Below are 13,721 nucleotides of genomic sequence, written 5' to 3'. Positions count from 1 at the left end.
GCCTCCTTTCCGCCCCCCCCCCCCACACCCGCAGTGGTTCTTCCCGCTTCCCTGCCGGTGCTGCGGGACGGCGGCCGGGCCGGGACATGCCCCGCAAGCGGCCGTTCAGCGCCAAGCAGAAGAAGAAGCAGCTGCAGGACAAGCGGGAGCGGAAACGGGGTGAGCGGGGGAGGGGGCCGCGCTCCAACATCTGGGCCCCTCCCCCCGCCAACATCTGGGCCCCCTTCCTACGTCCTGCCAACATCTGGGCCCCTCCCCCTCCCCATCGACATCTGGGCCCCTCCCCCCGCCAACATCTGGGCACTGACCCCCCCTTCCCTTCCCGTCAACATCTGGGCACTGACCCCCCCTCCCTTCCCGCCAACATCTGGGCACTGACCCCCCCTTCCCTTCCCGCCAACATCTGGGCACTGACCCCCCCTTCCCTTCCCGCCAACATCTGGGCACTGACCCCCCCTTCCCACCAACATCTGGGCACTGACCCCCCCCTTCCCTTCCCGCCAACATCTGGGCACTGACCCCCCCTTCCCTTCCCGCCAACATCTGGGCACTGACCCCCCCTTCCCTTCCCGCCAACATCTGGGCACTGACCCCCCTTCCCTTTCCGCCAACATCTGGACACTGACCCCCCTTCCCTTCCCGCCAATATCTGGGCCCCTCCCCCCTCTTGCCAACATCTGGGCACTGACCCCCCCCTCCCTTCCCGCCAACATCTGGGCACTGACCCCGCCTCCCTTCCCGCCAACATCTGGGCACTGACCCCCCTTCCCTTCCCGCCAACATCTGGGCACTGACCCCGCCTCCCTTCCCGCCAACATCTGGGCACTGACCCCGCCTCCCTTCCCGCCAACATCTGGGCACTGACCCCCCCTCCCTTCCCGCCAACATCTGGGCACTGACCCCCCCTTCCCTTCCCGCCAACATCTGGGCACTGACCTTCCCCCTTCCCTTCCCGCCAACATCTGGGCACTGACCCCCCCCTTCCCTTCCCTTCCCGCCAACATCTGGGCACTGACCCCCCCCTTCCCTTCCCTTCCCGCCAACATCTGGGCACTGACCCCCCCCTTCCCTTCCCGCCAACATCTGGGCACTGACCCCCCCCCTTCCCTTCCCGCCAACATCTGGGCACTGACCCCCCCCTTCCCTTCCCGCCAACATCTGGGCCCCTCCCCCCTCTTGCCAACATCTGGGCACTGATCCTCCTCTCTTCCCCTCCTTTTGCCAACATCTGGGCACCAACCTTCCCTGCCAACATCTGGGCCTCTTCTCCTGCTAACATCTGGGCACCAACCCCCTCCCCCACCTTCCACTCCCACTTGGGCATGTTCCCTCCTGCCCCCATAAGCCTGACCCCGGGCTCAGCTCCTTGTGTGTGTGGGGGGGGGGGGAGCAAGCGTGCGCCCCAGTGCCTGCTCTCAAAGCACTGAATGACAAGGGAAATCTCTGGGCAGAAACCTCAGGGAGGGCTGCGGGGCTGGATCGGAGCCGGCGCCACCCCCGGGGAAAGGCCCCGTCGCCCCAAACGGAGATGCACCACTGGCCGATGGGCACCTAGACAGTAAACCCAGGCAGCACTTGCCAGGCAGAAAGCTTTTGTGAGGCTTGGACATCCAGCCGGGTGAAAGCCCTGCTGCCCAGCCGCCGGCTGGGAGCCCCAAGGCGTGGGCACGCTCTCCTAGAATCCCAGGGCTGGCAGAGACCTCACGAGGTCCTCAAGTCCCACCCTTGCCCAAGGCAGGACCAGCTCCAACTGCATCAACCCAGACAGGGCCTTGTCACGGAGCTCACCCTGGCATGAGGTGTCTCCCTCCAAGGGCTGGGGTTCAGTAGGGGGCACCCTCCCCTGGCAGTCAGGCTGATCCCAGTGTGGCCCCGGGGGCGCTCTCCCCTCTGTGCCATGGGGTGGGGGGTGGCTGATCCAGGGCTGGGTGGATGGGGGGGCCCTGGCCTAGGGAGGCGTAAAGGTTGATGCTGAGCCGTGCTGCCTGTCAGCATTCCTCAGCTCTCCGCACGGCCTCCCAAACAGGCTGGAAGCGGCTGATAAGGGGCCCCACCCCGGCCACCCTATTCTCCGCCCTGCCTCCCTTCAGCCCCTGGGTGACCCTCGGCGCTGAGGCCATCATGGGGTGTCTCAATAATTCCCGCCTGCCGCCATCCTGCGCTCAGCTCCAGCACCTGCCCAAAGTCGCACGGAGAATCTGTAGCCGAGTCAAGGACAGAACCCAGGAGTCCTGGCTCCCAGCCCTTCCTGCTCTAACCACTGCACCCCACTCCCCTCAGAGACAAGAGAGTCCTGGCTCCCAGCCCTTCCTGCTCTAACCACTGCACCCCACTCCCCTCAGAGACAAGAGAGTCCTGGCTCCCAGCCCTTCCTGCTCTAACCACTGCACCCCACTCTCCTCAGAGACAAGAGAGTCCTGGCTCCCAGCCCTTCCTGCTCTAACCACTGCACCCCACTCTCCTCAGAGACAAGAGAGTCCTGGCTCCCAGCCCTTCCTGCTCTAACCACTGCACCCCACTCTCCTCAGAGACAAGAGAGTTCTGGCTCCCAGCCCTTCCTGCTCTAACCACTGCACCCCACTCCCCTCAGAGACAAGAGAGTCCTGGCTCCCAGCCCTTCCTGCTCTAACCACTGCACCCCACTCCCCTCAGAGACAAGAGAGTCCTGGCTCCCAGCCCTTCCTGCTCTAACCACTGCACCCCACTCTCCTCAGAGACAAGAGAGTTCTGGCTCCCAGCCCTTCCTGCTCTAACCACTGCACCCCACTCTCCTCAGAGACAAGAGAGTTCTGGCTCCCAGCCCTTCCTGCTCTAACCACTGCACCCCACTCCCCTCAGAGACAAGAGAGTCCTGGCTCCCAGCCCTTCCTGCTCTAACCACTGCACCCCACTCCCCTCAGAGACAAGAGAGTCCTGGCTCCCAGCCCTTCCTGCTCTAACCACTGCACCCCACTCTCCTCAGAGACAAGAGAGTTCTGGCTCCCAGCCCTTCCTGCTCTAACCACTGCACCCCACTCTCCTCAGAGACAAGAGAGTCCTGGCTCCCAGCCCTTCCTGCTCTAACCACTGCACCCCACTCCCCTCAGAGACAAGAGAGTCCTGGCTCCCAGCCCTTCCTGCTCTAACCACTGCACCCCACTCCCCTCAGAGACAAGAGAGTCCTGGCTCCCAGCCCTTCCTGCTCTAACCACTGCACCCCACTCTCCTCAGAGACAAGAGAGTCCTGGCTCCCAGCCCTTCCTGCTCTAACCACTGCACCCCACTCCCCTCTCAGAGACAGGGGGAGGACCCAGGAGTTCTGGCTCCCAGTCCTTCCTGCTCTAACCACTGCACCCTACTCTCCTCACAGGACTCTGGGCTCCCACTTCCTCTGCTGTAACCCACTATTCCCGTTCCTTGCCCGCAACGCTAGACGGAAACCAGGAGTCCTGGATCCCAGCCCCACCGCCCCGCCCTCTCCACTACACCCCACTGCCTTCTCAGAGATGAGGCGAGAACCCAGGAGTCCTGGCTCCCAGTTCCCTGTCCTGCTCTGACTACTACACCCCACTCCCCTCCCAGAGATGGGGAGAGAAACCCCCCCCCCCACTCTAACCATTACACCCCACTCCCTCTCAGAGATGCATGCAGAGCTGGGCATAGAACTCAGAAGTCCAGGCTCCCAGCCTCTCCCCTCCCCAACCCACTGCATGAGGAATGTTGTCTGAGGAGGACTGAGGCCCTCGTGGGAGGGGGACCAGATCCCCCCCTCCCCACTGTGCTGCCGCAGACACATGACACGCTGCAGGCGTCTCCAGCTCTGAGCGGCCCTGACACAGCAACACGGGCCCTGCCGGGCTGCATTGCAGAGCCCTGGGTCTGACCTTGGGGCCTTGAACTGCCCTAGTGTTATGCTGCCATGGGCTGGCTGGGGGCCGGCGCCCCCGCACGGGGAAAGGTCCCTGACCCGGCCCTCTCTATGCCCCAGGCCTGCATGATGGCGTGAGGTCGAGTTCTAACAGCCGGAGCGGTAGCCATGAGCGGCGGGAGGACCAGACGGACACCTCGGACAGCGAATCCCTGTCCCTGCAGGTCCGGAAACTCAACCAGCAGCCACCGGCCCGCAGGCTGGGCGAGCGCAGCTATGACCCCAACAGGTAAGGGCGGGGGAAACTGAGGCACAGAGCCAGGTCACGCGCAGAGCGTGTGGCAGAATCAGGTGTGGAACCCATGAGTCCGGATTCCCAGCGCCTGTACTATAACCACTACATCCCACTCCCTTATCAGAGGGGCAGAACACAGCCCCCGCAACCAGCCAGACCCCATGCCCCTCCCAGAGCTGGGACAGAACCCAGGAGTCCTGTCTCCCCCCGCCCCCCGTTACCCTCATTGATAGCTGCAGGGGGGTGAATTTGGGCCAACCTGCCACTCCAGGATTGGCTCAGAGTTCTGTCCCCTCCCCTTGCTGCTGGGTGGGGGTTGTAGTGGAAGGGGAGACCTCGCAACTCATTACACCCAGACGGGAGTGATCAAATCAGGAGCCAGCGCCCCCTAGAGGGGAATCACCTTGTGTCTCTTTCCCTGCCCCTCTGAAGCCAGCTAGTCTGTCTGCACTGGGATTGGATGGGAGATAGCACCCCCCTAGTGGGGAAAGGCCCTGTGATCTGTTCCCCCACCCCACTCCCGACCCATCACCTGGCTAGCATTAGTCCTAGCCAATGAGACCACCTTGGGGAGGTGCTGGCTGTTGGGCCTGAAGCTAAACAGGCCCCACTTGGGCCTGGATGTGGATGGGAGACCCGGGATTGGGATCTTGACAGTGCTGGGAGCTTCTGTTTGGGGAGGAAAAGTAGGGTGCCCAAAATCTCTGCCCCCCACCCTGGGGTTTCCCGGCCTGCCTGATGCTCTGTAACGTCCCCCTGCTGCCAGGTACCGGCTGCACTTTGAGCGCGAGAGCCGGGAGGATGTGGAGCGGCGCAAGAAGGTGGCTCAGGAGAGGATCCTGGAGCCCGTCCCGGAGAGCGAGAAGGAGCTGGACATACAGGATGTCTACAAATCCGGCTCTGGTAAGGTGGGACGGGACCTCGCCTGCAGGTCTGGGCCCTCCTGATTTTTTTCCCCTTCTCTCCTGGTTCCCATTGGGCAAACATCTTGTGGCAAGGAGTTCCCCAGGCTGCTGTTCCCCTGCAGATGCGTTGGATCTGGCCGGCATGTGGTTGCTCTGGAGTATCGTGGGGGAATATTGTCCTAGGACCGTGGATGGGTGAAGGGTCCCCCGTTTCTCTTTGGAGGGACAGGTCCCATCAGTGGGGGGGTGCTGTATGGCTCTTTTAGAAGTCCACCCCGCTGCTAGGTTGGGGGCAGCCTTGGGATCTGCCAGGGTTGTTCGCCACTCTGGCACGCCAAGTACAGAAGATGGGGGCCCGCAAAGAACTCAAAAGGAAAAAAACCCCTTTGCCTCTACAGACATTGGTTACAAAAACTTCTCCCCAGAATCACAGATTTTTTTGGTAAATCGCTGCCACGATCAAGTGATTTTTATCCCTAAAAAAACAGGGGTGAACACTTGAACCCTCCCCTGGGATACCCCAAGCTCGTTTGCCCTAAAAGAGCGTGAAAAAAAGAAAAGAGGAAAACAAGTTGCCGTCTCTAGTAGCGGACCCCTCAGTCAGAGGCCTGCAGATACCCACCCACAGACCATCCAGGGCACAAGAATCCAATCGTCACCTTAAAAGAAAAAGTGATTTTTCTTACAAAACAGAAGATAAAACAGGATAAAGCACACTTGGTTGCTAGATGTTACTGAGCAGCTAAGGAAAACAAATTAAAACACAGAGAAAAGTCTCTGGGCACAATGCGAGATGGTAAAGGAGAGGCATAGAGTCACTCATAAGGTTGCCAGGTGTCCGGTTTTGAACCGGACAGTCCAGTATTTGAGCTTTCTGTTTGGGAAACAAATTGAGAAAATAGAACTGAGAAAATAGAACTGTCCGGTATTTTCTAAATGAGATGGAGTGTCGATTGTGATGTCATGTCAAGTGTGTCTGGTATTGTCTAAGACGGAATGTCGATTGTGATGTCATGTCAAGTGTGTCTGGTATTTTCTAAATGAGATGGAATGTCGATTGTGATGTCATGTCAAGTGTGTCTGGAATTGTCTAAGACGGAATGTCGATTGTGATGTCATGTCAAGTGTGTCTGGAATTGTCTAAGACGGAATGTCGATTGTGATGTCATGTCAAGTGTGTCTGGAATTGTCTAAGATGGAATGTCGATTGTGATGTCATGTCAAGTGTGTCTGGAATTGTCTAAGACGGAATGTCGATTGTGATGTCATGTCTAGTGTGCCTGGTATTGTCTAAGACGGAATGTCGATTGTGATGTCATGTCAAGTGTGTCCAGTATTTTTGTTGAAACCATCTGGCAGCCCTATTCGCTCAGAGCAGTTCAAGCCAAACCACAAATCTCTGTAAAAAAAAAAAAGTTTTTAAAAGACAATCTTTTTAAAAATGCACCAAAAGAGTCAAAATAAATGTTTCAGCTACCAATGTAGGAGAAAGAGTGGATGGCCAAGTACAATTCAAGGTAGTTGCTAACTGTTATCAAGTGGTTCTCAAACTTTTTGGGCTCCGGAGCCCTTAACTTGCGTAAAAATGTATGCGGAGCCCCAGCGGTTATTTGTGTTGTACCTATCGACATTTCCAGATTGTCAACCTCGCGGCGCCCCTGGAAATGTCTTGCGGCGCCCCTGGGGCTCCGCGGAGCACAGTTTAAGAAAAACTGTTAGCTAACTAGAGCTGGTTGGAGTGGCCTGCCAGGGGGCCGGGATGCGGAGCTGTCGGGGGCAGCCAGCTGAACATGGGTGACCTGCTGGGGGAGCCGGGAGCTGGAGCTGCCGGCACAAAGCCAGGTGGAGCTGGAAGTGGCAGAGCGCGCCTGCAGGCGCTGGCGGGGGCGGCCACATTGGCGTGTGCGCGGGAGGGACAAGTTGAAAATCCCGTGACAGACAGACAGACAGGACCGGTGACGGCTTAAAAGAAAGATTGTCTAATAAAGAAAAAATACCCCGACCGCGACTAGATTCACTTAGCCCTTTTACTTACTTTCAGTTCAGTCCACTTCCATGCCCCGAATTCCTCGGCGGCACGGTAGTCCTGCCTGGGTTTAAATCGTTCTGTGTCTCTCAACTCCTGGTTTAACTCTCCCACACACAGAGAGCAGGCGGGGAACCTGTATCCAGTTCAAATTTCAGCCCTCTCTCTCGATTGGATCTGAGCCCCTTGCTAGGGACCTGAGTTTAATCCCTGAGTCACCGGGTAGTGGTCAGCTCTCCCCCTGTCCATGACAGGCCCCCCCCCATTCTGACCCCCCCATGTGTCTGCTCCCCACCTCCCAGTGCTGGATTTCCCCAAGCGCCCCCCCTGGAGCTACCAAATGAGCAAGGAGCAGGTGCTGGCGCGGGAGGAGAAATGTTTCCGGGACTATCTGGAGGGAATTTACAGCACCTACCAGCCCTGCCAGCTCAGCTACTTCGAGCATAACCTAGAGGTGAGCGGAGGACATGGGGCCTTTCCCCTCTAGGGGGCGCCAGTTCTGATTGGGGCAGGGGCGGGAGGGGATTGGCTGTCTCATGGGTCGGGAATGGGACATGGGGCCTTTCCCCTCTAGGGGGCGCCAGCTCTCCTCAGGGCGGGGGTCTGGCTGTCTCCGGAGGCGGGAAATGGGACCCGGAGCCTTTTCCCTCTGGGGCTGCCGGCTCTGATCCAGGTCCCTGGTGGCGGGGGGGGACTGGCCGGCTCAGGGCCTGAATCGGATCTCTCCCCTCCCCACTTGCCTTGCAGACCTGGCGTCAGCTGTGGCGGGTGCTGGAGATGTCCGACATCATCCTGCTGATCACAGACGTCCGGCATCCGGTGAGGGTCCCTCCCTGGCACCCCAGGGCGAAGGGGCTTGGAGAGTCTCGTTCTTGGCTGCGGGACTCCGTGGGGAAGGGGGAAGTTTAGGAGCCCCCCCCCCCAGGCCACAGGAGATGGAGATGTTGCTCCAGAGGGTCCCTTAAAAAAGGCGGGGAGGTCTCTGGGGACTCCAGCCTCTCGGCGTCTGGACGTGACCCTGCAGGTCAGTGTGCTCCGTCCTGCCACTCAGCAGGACGGGCGAGGGGCAGTGTCCCTCGGCCGGCAGCGTCCTGGCCCGACGCTGCTGCTGTCCCAGCTCCTCAGGGTGACCAAATTGAAGGGGGCAGCACGGATGGGTGTGGGAACGGGTTGCTGAACCCCTGGCTACACCCCACTGCCCTCCCCGAGCGGGGAAGGGAAAAAGCCCCCTCTGCTCTAACCAATAGGCACCACTCCCCTCCCGGAGCTAGGGACAGAACCCAGGAGTCCCCAGCTAACCACTAGCCCTGCTCCCCTCCTAGACCTGGGGAAAGAACCCAAGAGTCCTTCTTCCCAGCCCCCCGCAGTCCACTGCTCTAACCACTAGGCCCGTTCCCTTCCCAGAACTGGAGAAAGACCCCAAGAGTCTTGGGGCTGCCGTCTGCTCTAACCACTAGGCACCACTCCCATCCCAGACCTGGAGAATAGAACCCAGGAGTCCTGGCACACAGCCTCCTGTCCCTCCCCTCCCCCTCTAACCACTAGGACTCTCTCTCTCCTTTCAGAGCAGGGGTCCTGGCTCCTAACCGTCCCTGTTCTAACTCGTTTGGCTTCGCTGCCTCTCCCCCCCCCACCCCCCAGGTCATTAACTTCTCCCCTGCGCTGTACGACTTTGTGACCAAGGAGATGAGGAAGAACCTGATCCTGGTGCTGAACAAGATCGACCTGGCGCCGCCGGCGCTGGTGGTGGCCTGGAAGCACTACTTCCAGACCCGCTTCCCCCAGGTGCGCGTCGTCTGCTTCACCTCCTACCCCCAGCAGGACCAGGACCCCAGCACAGGTAACGCCCCTGCCCCCAGGCTGGCTCGGGCTTTGGGGCAGGAGGTCTTGCCCTAGAGGGCTGGGGGAGGGGAAGGGTGCTCAAACTTTTTTTTTTTTTTTCCCTCGCCCCCCCCCCCAGTTGAGGAAAATTGTTGATGCCTGGGACCCCGCGGAATTCTGACCAGAGTGCAGGCTGCGAGGGTGAGGGGTTTGAGGCGGAGGGGGTGAAGGCTTTGCCTGAAGGTGTGGGCTCCGGGCTGGGGCCGGAGATGAGGGTTCTTGGGGTGCAGGCTGTGGGGGGGTGGAGCAGAGGGGTTCGGTATGTGGGCGGGGACTGTGGGCTGGGCCATGGGGGTGAGCTCTGGGGAGTGCCGGAGTTGGGGGATTTGGGGGTATAGGCTGCAGGGATGGGGTGCAAGCTATGGGGTGGGGCTTGGGGTGAGGGACTTGGGGTGCAGGCTGTGGGGGGGTGGAGCAGAGGGGTTCGGTATGTGGGCGGGGACTGTGGGCTGGGCCATGGGGGTGAGCTCTGAGGAGTGCCGGAGTTGAGGGATTTGGGGGTATAGACTGCAGGGATGGGGTGCAAGCTATGGGGTGGGGCTTGGGGTGCAGGCTGTGGGGGGGTGGAGCAGAGGGGTTCGGTATGTGGGCGGGGACTGTGGGCTGGGCCATAGGGGCGAGGTACAGGGGGGGTGAGCTCTGGGGAGTGCCAGAGTTGAGGGATTTGGGGGTATAGGCTGCAGGGATGGGGTGCAAGCTATGGGGTGCAGGTGGTGTGGGGGGGTGGAGCAGAGGGGTTCAGTATTTAGGTGGGGACTCTGGGTTGGAGCATGGGGGTGGGATACAGGGGGTGCAGGCTGTGGTCAGGGATGAGGGGTTCAGGCTGCGGAAGGGGGGTTCTGGGCGTGAAGGAGCTCAGGGCTGGGGCAGGGAATTGCTGGGGCACAGGCCTGCCTCTGGCAGCTCCCAGCCAGCGATGCGGTAGGGTGTCGAGGCAGGTTCCTGTCTGGCCTGGCACTGCGGGCCCCACTGCACCCGGGAAGTGGTCCCGCAGCAGATCCGGGTCCACGGCCTGACCCCGGCCTCAGCTCTGGCGCCGCACTCCCATTGGCCGGTTCCCGGCTCGTCTGGAGCGTGGGGTGAAACGGGATCGGCGCCCTTCTGTGCCTGGTTTTGCTTTTGTTTCTTGGGAGAGTTGGCTCCTCCACCTCCACCTGGGAGCCGGGTCTGCTGCCGGCGGCTTCCGAGCCCCGGGCCGGCTGCCGGCCACTTCTGAGCCACGGCGTGGTCCACTGCGCCGGGACAGGCAGGAAGCTGCCTCAGCGTGGTCACCTGGTTGCCCTGCAGCAACGAGACCCAGTGCCGGGTCGCGACCTGTCCGTTAAAATCACGGTTGTGGGGGGCGCTGGCTCCGATCTGGCTGCCGATGAACTTGGCAAGTGACGCTGGAAAACGTTAGCGCTGAGCTGGCGCCCAAGAGTCCGGGCCCCCTACTCTAACCCCTGCTTGTCCGTCAGTGTTTAAGAAGCGGCGGAAGCGGCGGAAGGGCTGGAGCACGGCCATGGGACCAGAGCAGCTGCTGCAGGCTTGCGAGAGCATCACTGCTGGGAAAGGTAAGATCCCCCCACCCCTCTCCTCTCCTCCCCGCCTCCCACTCAGCCTGGGGGGGACACCCCTCCCAGTCCATTGTGGTAATGCAGGCTGCTGTTCGCCCCCCGTGGGCTCCCAACGCTTTTTCTGGGTTGTGCGGCTCGCTCGCCCATCGGGGGGGAGGGCGAGAACAGCCGCACAGCAACACCGCACTGGGATCGCGGTGAGATGCAGCCACCTCTGGGGCAGAGCTTTAGGGAACAGCCGCACAGCGAACCCCCTGGTCATGGGGACTACGTGGGGTATTTCAGAGAGACAGAAAAAGGAACAGGTTGAGTTGGAATTTGGCCAGGCCGCTTGGTTTTTGTCAGTCTGGGAATTAGGTGGACAATTCATAACATCTCCTTGGGGTTTATCGCTGACTTGGGGGGCAGCATGTGGCAGAATGCCTCCCCGCATCTCCCATCCATGTCATGCGCAGAGCAGGCCCTGCTTAGCTTCCTGCATCCGCCCCCAGCCCTAGCAGGTGTGCTACAGAGTCACTGGCTGGCATCCCTTTGACTCTGCTGCTCTCCCCAGTGGACCTGAGCAGCTGGAAGGAGAAGATCGAGCGGGACGCGGCCAGCCCCCACCTGGCCGCCGAGGACTCGGACGAGGAGGACGAGGACGACGAAGGAGCGGCCGTGCTGGTGGAACACCAGACCGACGTGGCCATGGAGCTCGGGGCCCTCTCCCAGGAGCTCTACAAGGACGGCGTCCTGACCGTGGGCTGTGTGGGTGAGAGCGTCCCCCGCCGGGGGGAGGAAGGGGGCCATACCGCGGAGCAGTGGCTGGGGTCTCCTTCGGGCTGCTGGAGAGGCTGCGTGGCAGGGGAAGGGGTGTTTGGGAGGAGGGCTCTCAGTTGGGTTTCCAGGGAGCATTGGGGTGGGAGGTGAGTGGATGGGGAGATGGGGGATCGGTGCCTTGGAAAGGGGTTCAGGGGAAGAGGGTGAGGGAGAGGAAGGCGGAGCTTAGGTGGGGAGACACCGGCTGCGTGGAGTTTTGTGGGGAGAAGGGGGCAGGCGGACGGCTGGTGATTTGGGGACCAAGTTGGGGCTGGGGGGCTGGATCAGAATTGGGAGCAGGGTGTGTGGCAAGGCAGCAATTGTGCAACGGGGGGAGGAAGGGAATGGGGCCAGGGAGCGGGGTCAAGCTTTTGGAGGGGGCGGGAATTGAGAGAGGCCCAGTGGTTCCGCTGGGGTGGCTTCTCCTGACAGGGGCAGGACAGGACTTTGGGGGGGGGGGGTGGCTTATGCTGGATGGGGGCGGGGCCTGGGCAGCTCTGTCTACATTGTGACCCCGCCCCCTTTCTCCAGGGTTCCCCAACGTGGGCAAATCCTCACTGATGAACGGGCTCGTGGGCCACAAGGTGGTGAGCGTGTCCCGGACGCCCGGCCACACCAAGTACTTCCAGACCTACTTCCTGACCCCCACCGTGCGCCTCTGCGACTGCCCCGGCCTCATCTTCCCCTCCCTGGTGCAGCGGGAGCTCCAGGTATCGCCCTGCAGCCAGCCGGGGGAGCGGGGTCTAGTAGTTAGAGTGGGGAGGCTGAGAGCCAGGACTCTTGGGTTCCAGCCCCGGTTCTGGGTGGGGAGTGGGGATTTAGTGGATTGGCGGGGTAGGAGCCAGGACTCCTGAGTTCTGTTCTCTTCCCCTCTCCACATGTCACTTTAGCTCTGTGTAATACTTGGCTAATGATACCAACCCCCTGCCCCTGGGGGATACCGCGTGATCCCCCCAGGCTCCCTGCCGTAGCTGAGCGCTGCCGCCCGTCTCTCTTTCCAGATCCTGTCGGGCATCTACCCCATCTCCCAGATCCAAGAGCCCTACACCCCCGTGGGGTACCTGGCCGTCCGCATCCCCATCCAGGCCTTGCTCAAGTTGCGCCACCCCAATTCCGAGGAGGGCAGGCCGGAGACCCGGTGGTGCGCCTGGGACATCTGTGAAGGTGTGTTGCCGGAGTGGGGGTTGACCGCTAGGGGGGGCGTTGTACCACGACTCAATAGGGGGCGCTCTTCTGTGGTAATCAACACTGGCTCCAGTATGGCACTAGGGGGCGCTGTGCTGTAGGGAGCCATAGGGGGCGCTGTGGTCTGGGAGCCACGGGGGGGGTCCATAGGGGGCGCTCTCCCCTGGGAATCAGCACTGACCCTCCCCCCCCCCCCCCTCCTCTCCTAGCCTGGGCTGAGAAGCGCGGCTACAAGACAGCCAAAGCGGCTCGTAACGACGTCTACCGAGCCGCCAACAGCATCCTGCGGCTGGCAGTGGACGGGCGCCTCTGCCTCTGTCTGCGGCCTCCCGGCTACTCCACTCACAGAGGTACTGGGCGTGGGAGGGGGACTGCGCTCCTAGGGCATTGTGGGTATTTACCCAGCATGCCTCTGTGAGGCTGGGCGGGAAGACCAGATTTCACCGATCCGATGTTTTGCAGATGTTTTTGAGGGGTGGTGTCTGCCAGGACTGCTGGGTTCTAGTTCTGGCTCTGGGATGGGGGAGTGCCGTCTAGTGGTTAGAGTGGGGGGGAGGTGTTGGGAATTGGGTTCGAAGTTCTGGCTCAGGGAGGGGAGTGGGGTCTAGTGGTTAGCGCTTCGGTGCGGGGGGGGGGTGGGAATCATAGGGGTGCGGATTGCTGGGATTCTAGTCCTGGCTCTGAGGGGTGGGGGGGAGCGGAGTCTAGTGGTTAGAATAGGGTGGTGCACCCTGGCCGCTCACCCCTGTCTGTCCCCCTGCAGCCATGTGGGAGCATCACCCCGAGACGGCCGAGATCGCCTCCCTGCAGGAGGCTCACCGCAAGCACAGCCGGCGCAGCTCCGAGGAAGAGGAGGAGGAGGAGGAAGAGGAGATCTCTAGCTCCGGGGAGGAGGAGGACGAGGAGAAGGACCGTGATGCTGATGAAGAAGAGGAAGAGGAGGAGGAAGAAGAGCTAGCAGCCCCCAGCAGGGGAGGGAGCAGCACCCCGGCCCCAGCCCCGGCCCAACCCAGGAGGGTGCTGAAGGGGAAGCTCTCCAGCCGGAACTTGTTTGCTTTGCTGGGGGAGGACGAATGTTAGTGGCTCCCCCTGCTGGACAGATTGAGATAGGGGGCGGGCCTGGGTAGAGACTCCTCCCCCTGCCCTGGCTGAGCTCCGCCCCTATTCTCCATGTTCGTTCCCATGCTCTATAGGTTCTGTATATGAATAAAGGTGATGTTTATTTCCA

General features: G+C 61.3%; 1 protein-coding gene across 1 annotated transcript; it reads left to right on the top strand.

Moving 5' to 3' along the window:
• Positions 1-13,721, top strand: GNL1 (G protein nucleolar 1 (putative)). The gene is made up of 12 exons (XM_075913449.1): positions 1-159; positions 3,968-4,136; positions 4,909-5,045; positions 7,376-7,527; positions 7,821-7,892; positions 8,715-8,913; positions 10,412-10,507; positions 11,064-11,261; positions 11,840-12,018; positions 12,310-12,472; positions 12,703-12,843; positions 13,257-13,721. The coding sequence occupies exons 1-12, from the start codon at positions 87-89 to the stop codon at positions 13,571-13,573; spliced, it is 1,896 nt and encodes a 631-aa protein (XP_075769564.1). The 5' UTR covers positions 1-86; the 3' UTR covers positions 13,574-13,721.

Source organism: Pelodiscus sinensis, chromosome 32, assembly GCF_049634645.1.
Source record: "Pelodiscus sinensis isolate JC-2024 chromosome 32, ASM4963464v1, whole genome shotgun sequence".
Classification (NCBI taxonomy): domain Eukaryota; kingdom Metazoa; phylum Chordata; order Testudines; family Trionychidae; genus Pelodiscus; species Pelodiscus sinensis.
This window is presented reverse-complemented; position numbering and strand designations above follow the sequence as displayed.